The 12,629-nt window shown below is 53.1% G+C and overlaps 1 protein-coding gene across 1 annotated transcript; it reads right to left on the reverse strand.

Moving 5' to 3' along the window:
- Nucleotides 1-7,620: 7,620 nt before the first annotated feature.
- On the reverse strand, nucleotides 7,621-8,556 carry LOC135326381 (olfactory receptor 14A16-like). The gene has a single exon (XM_064504264.1). The coding sequence runs from the start codon at nucleotides 8,554-8,556 to the stop codon at nucleotides 7,621-7,623; it is 936 nt and encodes a 311-aa protein (XP_064360334.1).
- Nucleotides 8,557-12,629: the final 4,073 nt, after the last annotated feature.

Genomic DNA, 12,629 nt, shown 5'->3' on the forward strand with positions numbered 1-12,629 from the left:
AATATTCGGTCTCAAAGTTTTGCAGTGCGCCTTACGCTGATCAGGCTGCGCACCCCTCCTCTGGCCGGACCGAGCTGGGACTTAGACCCACTCTAACCCTGGGGATGGGACTCGCGCCCGTCCCCCTGGTACGCCTTACGGTGGCCAGTCCGCGTACCCCCCTTCAGTGCACTGTTACCAGACCAGATTTTAGAACTGAGGTGGGAGTTTAAGACTCACCTTCTCGGTGCCTCTCGGTGTCAAAGATCCCAGGTGAACTCACCTGATGGCGCCAGATGATCGTTTGGAGACGAGAGGCCCGACAGTTGTTGCCTAGGGTCCCATCTGGGATGCCAAACTATTATGGAAATTAGGCTTGTCGGCCACCATAACAGGGCTCGACCCTAGGTTCCCGCAAGTAAAGTTCAGAGCCAAATCAAAACAAATTAAATAATTAAATTTTAATCACGCGCGTGCCGTAATTACAGCTCGAGCTGGGTGCCTCCAAAGAGGGACCCTAACATAAGCAAATTCTGGGCAATTATAGTCTTTTCTACTTCCATTTCCCACCCCTCACGCGATAGTTAGACCAATAGTAATTTTTTGGTCTGGGGTCTCCTGCTCCTCATTGGGTCTCATCGTCATTCTGAGGCAAGCTGTCTTTCTCCTTATTCTTGTTTTTTGCAGTCTCTGATGATGGTTGTACCTCTGTTTTTGTTGGGTCTGGCGGTTGTCTCCCAAGGTCTTATTTTTCCCCATTGTTTTGGCGTCTTCCCTCTCGGAGTCGGTGACACAGATGCGCAGACTGCGTGTGGCTCCCTTACCTTCCCAGCCTGAACGAGCTCTGAGGCACTATTTTTTTATTAAACTAAGTAAAGATTCGTTACTTTTCCCACGCTTGGCCTAAGGCTTCAGCAAATCTAGCCACTCATGCTAAGCAAGTTTTATAGAAGTTGTGCTAAGCAGCCATTTCTAGACAGTTTCAATTCACTATTCTTTAACAGATGTTGGTTGTGAGGTCACTTGTGACTGATGAACTGGTTGGATGGCAGCAGAACTGTGGCTGGAAAGGTAACTGTGAGGTCACTTCCAGCTGAGCAGCTGATAAACCAGGATTTGGCTCATGGCTGGGGAAGTTATCGTGAGGTAGCTGCTGTCTCAGAGGCTTGTAGGCCAGTGACAGGCACATGGCTGTGAAGGTGACTGTGAGGTCATCTCCTTCTGAGTCTCTGATAGGCCAGCAGCAGGCAGATGGGTGTGGAAGCAGACTGTGAGGTCTCCTTGGCAGAGGACCTGGTAGGACAGCAGCATGTTGGTGGCTGGGGAAGGTATTTTGAGGAAACTTGTGTCTCTAAAGCCACAGGCCAGCAGCAGGCGCCTGGTGGGGGCATGCACTTGTGAGGTCACTTCTATCTGAGCAACTGCCAGGCCAGCAGCTGTTGGTGGTGAGGTGACTTGTGGGTGTGATGAGTGTGCCCAGAGGAGGGATTGACAGCTGCAGATCTCTACAGCAATATAGAAATGCAAGTATGTGCGAAGCTGATAGGCCAGCACTTGACTCCTGTGTGGGGTCAGCGGTTGTGAGGTCACGTCTGCCTGAGTACCTGATAGGTCACCAACAGGCACAGGACTAGGATGTGGGTTTTGTGGTCACTCCTGTCTCTGCAGCTGATTGGCCAGCAGTAGGCACATGACTTGAATATTGATCGTGAGGTGCCTTCTGCCCAAGTAGCTGACTGGATAGCAGCAGGCACAGAGCTGGGTCACGTCCATCAGGAAGCTGAAAGGCTGGCAGCTGGTGCGTGGGCTTGGATGTTGTTTGTGAGGTTCTTTGTATCTGATCAGCTGATGGGCCACTGAGAGGCTGATGGGTGGCAAAGTTGTGATGAGGTGAATTGTGCCTTGGAGGTTCCTAAGCTACTAGGAGGACCCTGGCTGTGAAGATGACAGTGATGTCACTTCTGTCCCTGAAGATGATGGTCCAGCAGCAGGCAGCGGGGTGTGGAAGTGCCTGTGAGGTCACCTCTGTCTGTGCAGCTTAGAGGCCAGCAGCAAGTACACAGCTTGGATGTTCATTGTGCGGTCCCTTATAACGGAGCAGCTGATAGGCCAGTACCAAACACATGGCAGTGAAGGTGACTGCGATGCCACTGCAGTATCAGCTCTTGATAGGTCAGCAGGAGGCACATGGCTTGGATGTTGATTGTGAAGTCACCTCTGCTGTAGTACCTGACTGGACAGCAGCAGGCAAATAGCTGGGTCATGTCCATCAGAGCAGCAGAAGGGCCTGCAGCAGGCACCTGGGCTGGACAGATGGTTGTGAGGTGACTTCTTTCTGAGCAGCTGATAGCTCAGCCTTTGGCTCATGCTGAAGGTAATTGTTTGTGAGGTCACTTGTGCTGGAGAATGTGGTAGGCAAGCAGCAGGCTCACAGCATGGCATGTGCTTCTGAGGTCACTTGTGCCTGAGGACCTGATTAGACAGCAGGCACAGAGCCTGCTGACGCAGAGCCTGCAGGCACAGAGCCCTCGCCCTGCTGGCAACACTCTTCCCAGTGCAGCCCAGGAAGCCATTGGCTTTTTTTTGCCATGAGGACATGTTGCTGCCTCATGCTGCTTCATGTTGTTTACCAGCACCCCCAGGTCCTTCTCTGCAAAGCTGCTTTCCAGCCAGTCAGTGCTCCATGTGTCCTGGTGCATAGGGTTACTCTTTCTCTGGTGCATTTCCCTTTGTAGAGCTTCATGAGGTTCCTCTGTGCCCATTTCTCCAGCCTGCCGAGGTTCCCCTGAGTGGCAGTGCAGGCAGCTGTTGTATCATGGCTGTATTGTAGGAGAAGATTGTGTCTCAGAAGCTCATAGGCCCTTAGGAGGCACACGACCATGCAGGTGGCTGTGAAGTCACTTCTATCTCTGCAGGTGATGAGCCAGGAGCAAGCACAGGAGTTGGAAACTGTCTGTGAGGTCACTTCTGCCTGAGTACCTGACTGGAGAGCAGCTGGCACATAGCTGGGTCATGTCCCTCTGAGAAGGTGACCTGCCAGCAGCAGGCAATTAGGGTTGGAAGATGATGATGGGAGTACTGGTTTCTGATGGGCTGATAGGCTCCAAAGCTCAAAGGCCAGTCTGAGGCACATGGCCACCAAGGTGACGCTGAGGTCACTTCTGTCTCTGCAAGGGATGGGCAAGGAGCAGCAGTCTGTGAGGTGACTTGTGTCTCAGTACCTGGGGTGTGATTTTTCTACCTGTGTGGTTTGCACCTCTAAGTAGATGGTTCCATCTTCTCCAGTCTTTCTTTCCTGAAGCGCAGACATGGACGTTTTGCAATCAGGGGAGCTGAATCCCACCCATGACTGTTAAGCCTGTGCCCTGTGTTCATCCAGAGGACAGCAGGGAGGGTTTTCTCCTGTTGGCTTGCTCCCATGTCACAGGGGCTGTTCAGCTGGAATTTGTCTCCCCTTGTTTTGGACAACCACCATGGGGAGGTCCGTCCACTCTTGCTCGTACAGGCTTCTCTTACAGCTGACAGAGGGTCTCAACCCTTATCTGGAGTAATTCATCCTTGCAGCACTGTGAACTCACCTGGCTCCTTCATCCTCTCGGCCTCTGGGAGCCTGATCAGCGCAGGCACAGCCTGGCTATTAGCTCACTCCTGGACTCTTCTTTAGAGGTGAATCCCCTCTGAGGTGAAATTCCAAGTGTGGATCTGAGGCTAATTTGGACAAAGGCTCCGTCTTGGCAGTGAGGTGTGGAAAAAAACAAGTGAGGTTCAGTTCCTTCTGGAGTGGTCCGGGGCTGTCCCAGCAGGCCTTGCACAGTTAAACTCACCCACCCATCATCAAACTGTACATTAGAGCACGCAGTGTGACTCCTTCTTGGTATCACACTATAAAAACCCCTTGCAGGTGGTAGTAATCATCATGCACTACTCTGGGCACACTGAGCTGCCAAAGCAAACTTGCAGATGATGCCTGTGTTGTCCCTGGGCTGCTGGGGCAGCACCCTGGGCTCGGAGGAGATCTAGGCGAGGAGCTGTGTGCTGCTCGGTGGCAGGTCGGCTGCAGAGGTGCGAGTCCTGAGCAGGGTGGCCGTGAGCCGTGCCTGCCTGCCTGCCGGCCGCGGGCTGGTGGGGTGGCTGCAGCAGAGGTGCCCTCACAGTCAGCACCCAGATGGGTCCCTGTCACCTTCATCACCCCCTCCCCTCCCCAGGGCTGTCATGTCTGCTGGGTGGGCACTCTGAGGCACTGGGTGATGTCACAAAGCCTGCTGGCCAGCACATCTGCTGAGGGCCAATCAGGCAGCTGCAGTGGCAGTGAGCTCACAATCAACACTGCAGCCATGTCCCCTTTGCCTGCCTCTCCCCATCCTCTGCAGATGCAGAAGAAAGGACAGAGAGGCAGAAGAAGAGATAGGCAGTACGTCTATTTGAATGCAGTTGTTCCTCAGAGCAAAGTTTCTCCATGCGCAGTGCTGGTAGGAAATGTATCAGGAATGAATAACTCTATATAAATATAAAGTAAATAATACAGAAAGAAATAAGAAATCCATTCCAATTGATTAAAAAAAATTGAATTGTGGAGATGAGGATTTTTTTCAGCTCTTGCATAGAGTTATTTTTTGAGTAGGTTTTTACCTTATGACTAAAAGTTGGCATTCAGGCCTTTATTCATCTGCCCACATATAGAGGCTGTTGCTGCCTGAGATGCCCTGGGGTGGCTGTGTTCCCATATGGAGCTGGGAAATGTGACCCAGGACCTATGGGAACCTTTCTGCAGCATTAGGTGGTCACCAGGAGAAGTCTCTCAAGACGTCTCCAGGGCACATCTTATTTCTCTCCCTTGACTAGAAAGGGAGGTCCAGACAGTTGTGTTAGACATAGACATGTGCACTAAAATGGCCTGGCATTGGGGGAGATCAGCCTGCTCCCTGTTGTCACCTCAAATGGAGTAGCACTTCATTACCGTGCAGGGAAGGAAACGGGAGTGTGGCTAGATGGTTAGGGACTCCTTTCAGACATCACTCTAACACAGCTATGTTGAGGTTTGTGCAGATTTGGCCATCCAAAGATACAGCATTTCACTGGAGCTGGTCACCCTACTTTCCGCTATCAGTCGAGAGAGCCCGACACCTCAGACTGTGACTCGCTCTGCGCAAAGAGTGAGGAGTGGCATGGACAGTCCTGGGCTGGGGGTGGTTTTGGTGCAGGCCTGATTATAACAGAAAAGTCTAGAAAAAGTCAATAAAAAAAAAAAAAAACAAGGAAGAAATTAAGAGGATGATCCAAAGCAAAGGAATGTTTGGTTAGAGTTTCCAGGTTTTAACCTTCTTTGTGTTCTTATGGTCCTTCTGTGCTTTGTTTTCTTTTCTTTAATATAGTGGTCTTTTATGCAGTTATTGTGGTTTTATCTTTGTGGGTTTTTTTGTTTTCAGAAAGAAACTGATTTTCAGACCTGGGGTGCGATGCAGTAACAGGGTCACAGACATCTGGTGCCATTGCAGGTGCCCTGCTCCCCACTGCCCAGCCTCCATCTGCACCTCTGAGGGACTCCAGTCTCCCGCAGGTCCCCTGTGAGAGCTGATGCACAGGCTATTCTGCCCCCCCCCCCCCAATACATGACTGTCCATTTCTCCTTGTACAATGTCATGAAGTTTCTGTCAGCCAAATCCCCAAGTCTTTCAAGACTCCTCGGTTTTGCACCACTGTTCTCCACCCTTTGAGCCAGGCGGCCTCCAGCTCATTTCCCACACCCTCCATTGCTTACTCCTCCATCCCACCTCTCCCCAGTTTGGTTACAAAGATAACATGGAAGACCCACGTCAAAGGCCTTCCTGCATTCAAGGAGCGCATGCATCGCACTCCCCTTGTCCACACAGCCAGTCATCCCATCACAGAAGGCAGTCAGGTTGGTCAGGCACAATTTGCCCTTGATGACGTTGTGCTTGCTGCTGCCGACCCCTTCATGTGGCTGGAACCAGCTCCAGGAAGATTTGCTTCCCAGGGCCTGAGGTGACGCTGACCAGCCCATCACTCCCCAGACCCTCTTTCCTGTCCTTCTTGAAGATGGATGTGATGTTTGGCAGGCAGGAGGGGAGGGCCAGGGGCCGGGCAGCGGCTGTGGGGCTGTGCCAGCTCCTGCTGCATCACTGGTCCCTGCAGTGTGGAGAAGAGGGACAGAGGACGAGGCAGCACGGGGGTGGTGGCAGGTTGGCAGGTCGGCAGGGGCAGGGGCCAGTGGGGGCTGCAGCGAGGGGTTGTACCCGTGCCACCCTCCCAGCAGGACAGGGACATACAAGGAGCGTGCTCTGCCTGTTGTGGTGCTCAGGGCAGCTCCCCAAGGAGCACAGCTTTGCCTGAGGGACCTCTTGGTCCTTGGCCTGTGCTCCAGCACAGCTGGAGCAAGAACAAGAGCTTGTGGGCCAGGCCAGCATCCCCCTGGCACAGTCCCTGCGACAGCCTTTGGTTCCCCGTGCCCCCACAGCCCTCCTGCTTTGGCAGCCTCCACAGTTTCTGCACCTTGCCCAGCCCTGGCCATGCCCCAAACAGGGGTTAGCACACAGCCATCCCCAGGGCCTGCTGGGGTCTGGACCAGGAGAGAGGCTGCCTAGGCCTGGCTCTTCCCCTCCATACAGGCACTGAGCCCAGCAGGAACGAGCTGGCCGCACAGCAAGACTCGCCCATAAACCTGGGCTGTGCAGCCAGGGCTGCAAATGGCCTCCACTCTCCTGCGCCCGGCATGTCTTGATTCCCCTCCACAAGACGTGGCTCTGCCCCACAAACCCACCGCTGTGTGCCCTCACCCCAGGGAGTGCATCAGTGCTGGCCTGCCTGGCCATTCCTGCACCCTCCCCTGTGCTCCCCGCAGGGCCCCGAGCTGGCGGTGCTGCTCTGCAGAGCGAGCGGGCTGTGGTGCCCCAGGGCCATGGAGTGACTCTGCACTGGCCGTGGTGGTTGGGGTAGGAAGCAGACCCAGCTGGACAGGCATCATTGCACCTGACAACCCCCTACCAAGGGGTCTGTGGCTGCGGATGATGCTCTGAGCAATCACAGGGTATTTCAGCTGGCTCAGGCTGTGTTCAGGTGTATCCCTAGATGCAGCACATATTTTTTCAATGGTGACATGAACCACTCTCCAGGCTCCCTTCCCTCTGCCTGCAGGGTCCCCACTGTGGGCATCTGTCACCAGCCCTGTCACAGGGCAGACAGTCCCAGGCAGATACCGCTTGACCATTCAGCACCTCCAGGAGCACTGGGCACCCACAAGTGAGAGCTGAATGCAGCCCTCATTCCCTAACACAGCACCCCATGAGCTCATCACCTTGAGCCCATGGAGAGCCCTGGAAAAGCAACGGTCCTTTTCAGGGTGAAAGCCCTTGAGTGCATTCTTGGCTCCAGATTTGGAAGAAGAAACCAGCTTTCAAGCACAGAACTAAGAAAATCTCCTTTTATTAGAGACAGGCCAGCTCTGACACAGTGACAGACACATTCACAGAAGCCCTCTGGGTCAGACAGACAGGGTTTGTGTGTCTGGAGAAGTGGGATGAATTCAAACATTTCTGCACCAACATGATCATTACAGGCAGAATGCCCAAAACATGAGAGCTGTCTGAGAAAATTAGAAATCACCTCTGAAGAGGGATGGGCAGCTTATTCCTGCTGAACTAATACCACTTGAACCAGTTTCCTCAGGGCATCTTGGAGCTCCTTGTTCCTCATGCTATAGATGAGAGGGTTCACTGCTGGAGGCACCACCGAGTACAGAACAGCCACCACCAGATCCAGAGCTGGGGAGGAGAGGGAGGGGGGCTTCAGGTAGGCAAAAAATGAGGTGCTGACAAACAGGGAGACCACAGCCAGGTGTGGGAGGCACATGGAAAAGGCTTTGTGTCGTCCCTGCTCAGAGGGGATCCTCAGCACAGCAGTGAAGATCTGCACGTAGGACACCACAATGAAAATGAAACATCCAAACATTAAACAGGCAGTAACCACAATAACCCCAACTTCCCTGAGGTAGGCGTCTGAGCAGGAGAGCTTGAGGATCTGGGGCACTTCACAGAAGAACTGCTCCACTGTGTTGCCTTGGCAGAGTGGTATTGAAAATGTGTTCGCAGTGTGCAGGAGAGCATTGAGAAAACCACTGGCCCAGGCAGCTGCTGCCATTTTGACACAAGATCTCCTGTCCATGAGGGTCCCGTAGTGCAGGGGTCTGCAGATGGCAATGTAGCGGTCATAGGCCATGACAGTGAGAAGAGAATACTCTCCTCCAAACAAAAAGACAACCAGGAACAGCTGGGCAGCACATCCTGAGTAGGATATGGCCCTGGTGTTCCACAGGGAATTGGCCATGGATTTGGGGACAGTGGTGGAGACGGAGCCAAGGTCGAGGAAGGAGAGGTTGAGGAGGAAGAAGTACATGGGGGTGTGGAGGCGGTGGTCACAGGCTACGGCTGTGATGATGAGGCCGTTGCCCAGGAGGGCAGCCAGGTAGATGCCCAGGAAGAGTGAGAAGTGCAAGAGCTGCAGCTCCCGCTTTTCCGCGAACACCAGGAGGAGGAACTCATTGAGGGAGCTGCTGTTGGACATTTGTTGCCTCTGGGCAGAGGGGACTGTCCAGGGAGGAAAAGATATTGACAAGTTAGGACTGACTTTGAAGAAAACCCACAGCATTTCTCAGAGCAACTCCCCACATGTCCTTTCTCCTTAACAGCAGGACCTTCCTTCACCTCCTCTGCTTGTGCTCTAGTCTGTGCTTTCGGAGTCTGCCATAGGGAACAGGGTCCTCTGTCCATGGGCTCCAGAGGAGTCAGCCCTGCTTGTTACACAGACACTCAGAATCAAAACAGGATGGTCAGTCATTGTGCAGTGACAAAGTGTCCTTGCAGTGCTGTCAGCTGGAGTAGGTGAGACTCCTGAACCCCTGGTTGGCTCAGTTCCAATCCCGTTGGCTGGGGACCCACGTGACCACCCAGTCCATACATAATTCATTGCTATTGATACACCTTAACTGCATAGTATGTGACAATTACTGCGGGAACACTTTGTATTTGACTCTTTACAAGTGTCTTAGCTATGCACAAGCTGATCACTGTTGCAGCAAGGACACTTTGGGACACTCCACCCAGGATGTTTATCAACACACTTCAGCATACAAAATGGACTAGACACAGCAGGATTTGCCACTGGGGGGATTTCTAGGACCTTCAGCAATTCCCACCTGTAGGGCTGCCATAACTCTTGGTCAAATATTTAATTGCCTAGCTCCAGTCAATCACCTAGTTTCAAGGTGGTCCATTGTCTCATGACAACCTATTCTCTCATCTGTGCAGATGACAAGCCAGGAAATTCTTGGGCCAGGCAAGGACCTAACAACCTAAGTGCTTGGGATGTGCACTCAAGTGCAGTCCTGATATCCAGCCCAACCACAAGTATGACTCCAGAACAAAACTGACTTTTCATATCTGAAACTCACCTGTAACTTCAGTCTCCTAGCTCTCACCAGATGCTCTGCCACACTGGGTACATGCAGACAGCAAACAGCAGCATGTATTTGGGGGTGGGATGGGGGGGTAGTTTTTCACCACACACAGAGCACATCTATTGAAGGGATAGAAATCCTTGGCTTCTTCCATTACGAGAGAATCCTGAGGGGCAAAAGTGTTTGGGTTAGTGCATGGCCCAAAAGAGGATGTCTCCTTAGGGAGACTTGGCACATTCCCTAGCCCTACAGACTGCATGGCCCAAAGACCCACAGGCTAGGAGGGGTCTTGGTCCCCTCGCCCCCATGCAAACACCTCCAGATGGGCACGCAGGAAAGCCTGCATCGTACTCAGCTGTGCACATCCCCCTGCAGAGGGGGTTTTGCTCTCAGCCACTCTGTCAGGCAGTGGTAAAATGGGCACATACAGGAGAGATGCACATCTGCTCTCCTGGAGCCTGGACTGCAAAGGTGTCTCCTGCCCTGGATGCTGTGGCCTTGAGGGCAGAGGCTCTGCTGGGTGGCAGAGGAGACACAGGGGCTGGCTCAGGGGAAGGCATCTGCATTGCAGAAGCTGTCAGGGAACTGCCCACATCCACCCTCCCACAGCCTTTCCTGTGAGAAGTTTCCTCCCTTTCATGCATCATCCCGCTGCTGCCTGGCACTGTCCCAGGAGCAGATATCTTTAGGTTTGCAGGTGCTAAGGAGCAGCTAAGACCAACCCTGAGAAGGCTAATAAAGATTATGGTGGTGCTGCATGTAGGCAGAGGGGTGGCTGAAGGGATTTGCTGAGGTTCCTTGCAGACCTTTTGATCTCTCAGTGCAACAGTTCAGGAGTCGCAGTTTCTTGTCTAAACTAAACAACTCTGTTTCCATTCCAGCTGTGTCAAGATGGGGAGACTAAGCACAGACTCAGGCAGGAAAGCTCTGCCCTTTGCAGGTATGACCAGCATATACCTTCCTCTTGAAAAGTCCCTTCAGAAAATGTGCTGGGGGTGAGCTACAGCTGAGAGCAGCCCTGAGCCATGCAGCACCCTCTCAACAGGAGAATGAACCTGCCCTGATGCAGGTCGCTCCTTCCACCCACAGCTTCTCTCTGCAGTGTCATGGGGAGCTCCCTGGGTAGCCTGAGTGCTGACCCTCACAGGTAGCAGAGTCACTGCCCCAGGTGCACAGCACCCTGGGGTGCAGGGACACTGCTCTGAAATGCAGCATTGGGCAGACCTGGGTGCACTCCCTGGCTTCACACCCCTGCACCACCCTCTGAAGAATGTAGCTGTGATGCCGTGTCAATCTGACGGTGTGGCTGGGAATCTCTGCTCTAAAGCACCACCTGCTCCAAACAGGAGAAGCTGGCAGAGCCTCCCTGACAGACCCTATCAGCTGTGGAAGGTGCCAGCTGCAGAAGAGCCCTCTGGGAACCACAGCAGCGTTGCCCTGCAGCCAGAGACTTACTGTGTCAAGGGCGGTGAAGATTTCTGCTCACTGTGCGCTCTCAGGCGTCCTCCTATTCCTGACTGTCTTTAACTTCTGAGTCACTCATCTCATCCTGGTGCCTGCAGGCAGTGCCCTGAGTCTTGCTGCTCCTTTAAGAGCAGCTGCACCAGGACAGAGCTGTCTCTCTGCAGCACCTGCCAGGTTGCCATGGGCTCCTGCAGTCCCAGGAGCCAGACCCAGCTCAGGAGCAGAGGCCCAGCTGAAGATGTGACTTTGTGCCCTGTGCACCTTCAGGAAGTTCCCGGGGCTCCAGGGCTGACATCTCCTGAAAGACCGTGTGGTCACCCCTGGAAAATGCCCATTCAAGTAGACTAACATAATCACTGATGGTCCCTCACTAAGCAGTGGATAGAGACCGAGTTCAGCATTTCAGTTTGTCTCATCAGAAGATGGTTATCTGGGAGAGGTGGAAATGTCCCACTCTGGAAGGGCCTGCTCCCATCTCTTAAGAAGACAGGACACCTAGGCAGGGACAAGAAGGGAGTTCATTTATTCATGCTTTAGCAATTGGTTTAGAGGAGTCAAGCTAGGCATTCAATACTGATTCGGAAGCTCCTGGGATGCAGTAGGATTCAGTTCCCTCTCATGCCCTCCACAGACTCACAGGAGGTGGGATTCCCCTTGCCCAGGTGTTGGGGTGCAGAGTATGGCTGTCTGCTTCTTGTCTAAGCTCCCATTGTAATCAGTGGAGATGGAGGGTGGGAGTCAGCTGTTCATACACAAACAGCTTCCGACATTGGAAGTGTCAGAGCTGGTCCAAGACATGGACCAGCGTCTCCTTGCTCTGATGTAACAGCTCTGAAACCCACATCTTCCTGGGGCATCAGCTGCCAGGTGGAGAATCTCCTTGGCCATTTGAAATGACACCAGCTGCCTACTACTGCAAGAGCTCCGCTCACCCTGAAGCTGAGACCTGTGCAGATCCTGATGTTGCAAGCAGCTGATGTAATTCAGTGCAGACACTTGGTTTAATGCAATGACAACAGGCCTGCAGGGCCAAGTCACCTGCACGGGGTGTCCAGCACAACCACCTTGTTTCTAGCAGATACAGCTCAGGACCTACAGGAAAATCATGCCCTTCTGGAGTGGTAGCTGGACAAACACCCCAGGGCATCTTGAGTCTCCTACCTCTTCCCTAGCAAGGGATTCCCACCACTGCCTTTAGGCAAAGTCCATCCCACCTGCATCTAAGCATGCTGCAAAGATGGAAGGCACATCGCACCAAGGTCTCCACACATACTCCTACACTCTCAAATCCATCTAGTTCTCCTCTCCCTAAAGCTTTTCTCACCCCCCAGTTATGTGAACAGGGACTGTACTAATGATGCAGCTACAGCGTGGCTACAGTGCAGGCTGTTCAGGCCCAAGGATGTTCTCAGTGGCACCTTGTCCTTCCTGGACATCTGGTAACTTCTATCACAGGCCCCAAGGTGCTGTAAAGTCATCTTGGGTACAAAACACTTCTCACAGCTGCATGACCCAACTCTGTTTCTCTCTGGCCTTGGCTACTGCAGGGTTTGCTCTCTTCGTGGGTGCCTCATATCATCATTATATCGCCATCTCCTATCTGCACCAGCAGGTCTCTGCTCTGAAGTGGGGCTTCTGCATACACGGTGTCCTTGGCTCTGGGGAACAGGTTTCACAGCAACAACGCTGCACTCAGCCCTGGTGCCACAGCTGAGGT

Source organism: Dromaius novaehollandiae, unplaced genomic scaffold (assembly GCF_036370855.1).
Source record: "Dromaius novaehollandiae isolate bDroNov1 unplaced genomic scaffold, bDroNov1.hap1 HAP1_SCAFFOLD_27, whole genome shotgun sequence".
Taxonomy (NCBI): Eukaryota; Metazoa; Chordata; class Aves; order Casuariiformes; family Dromaiidae; genus Dromaius; species Dromaius novaehollandiae.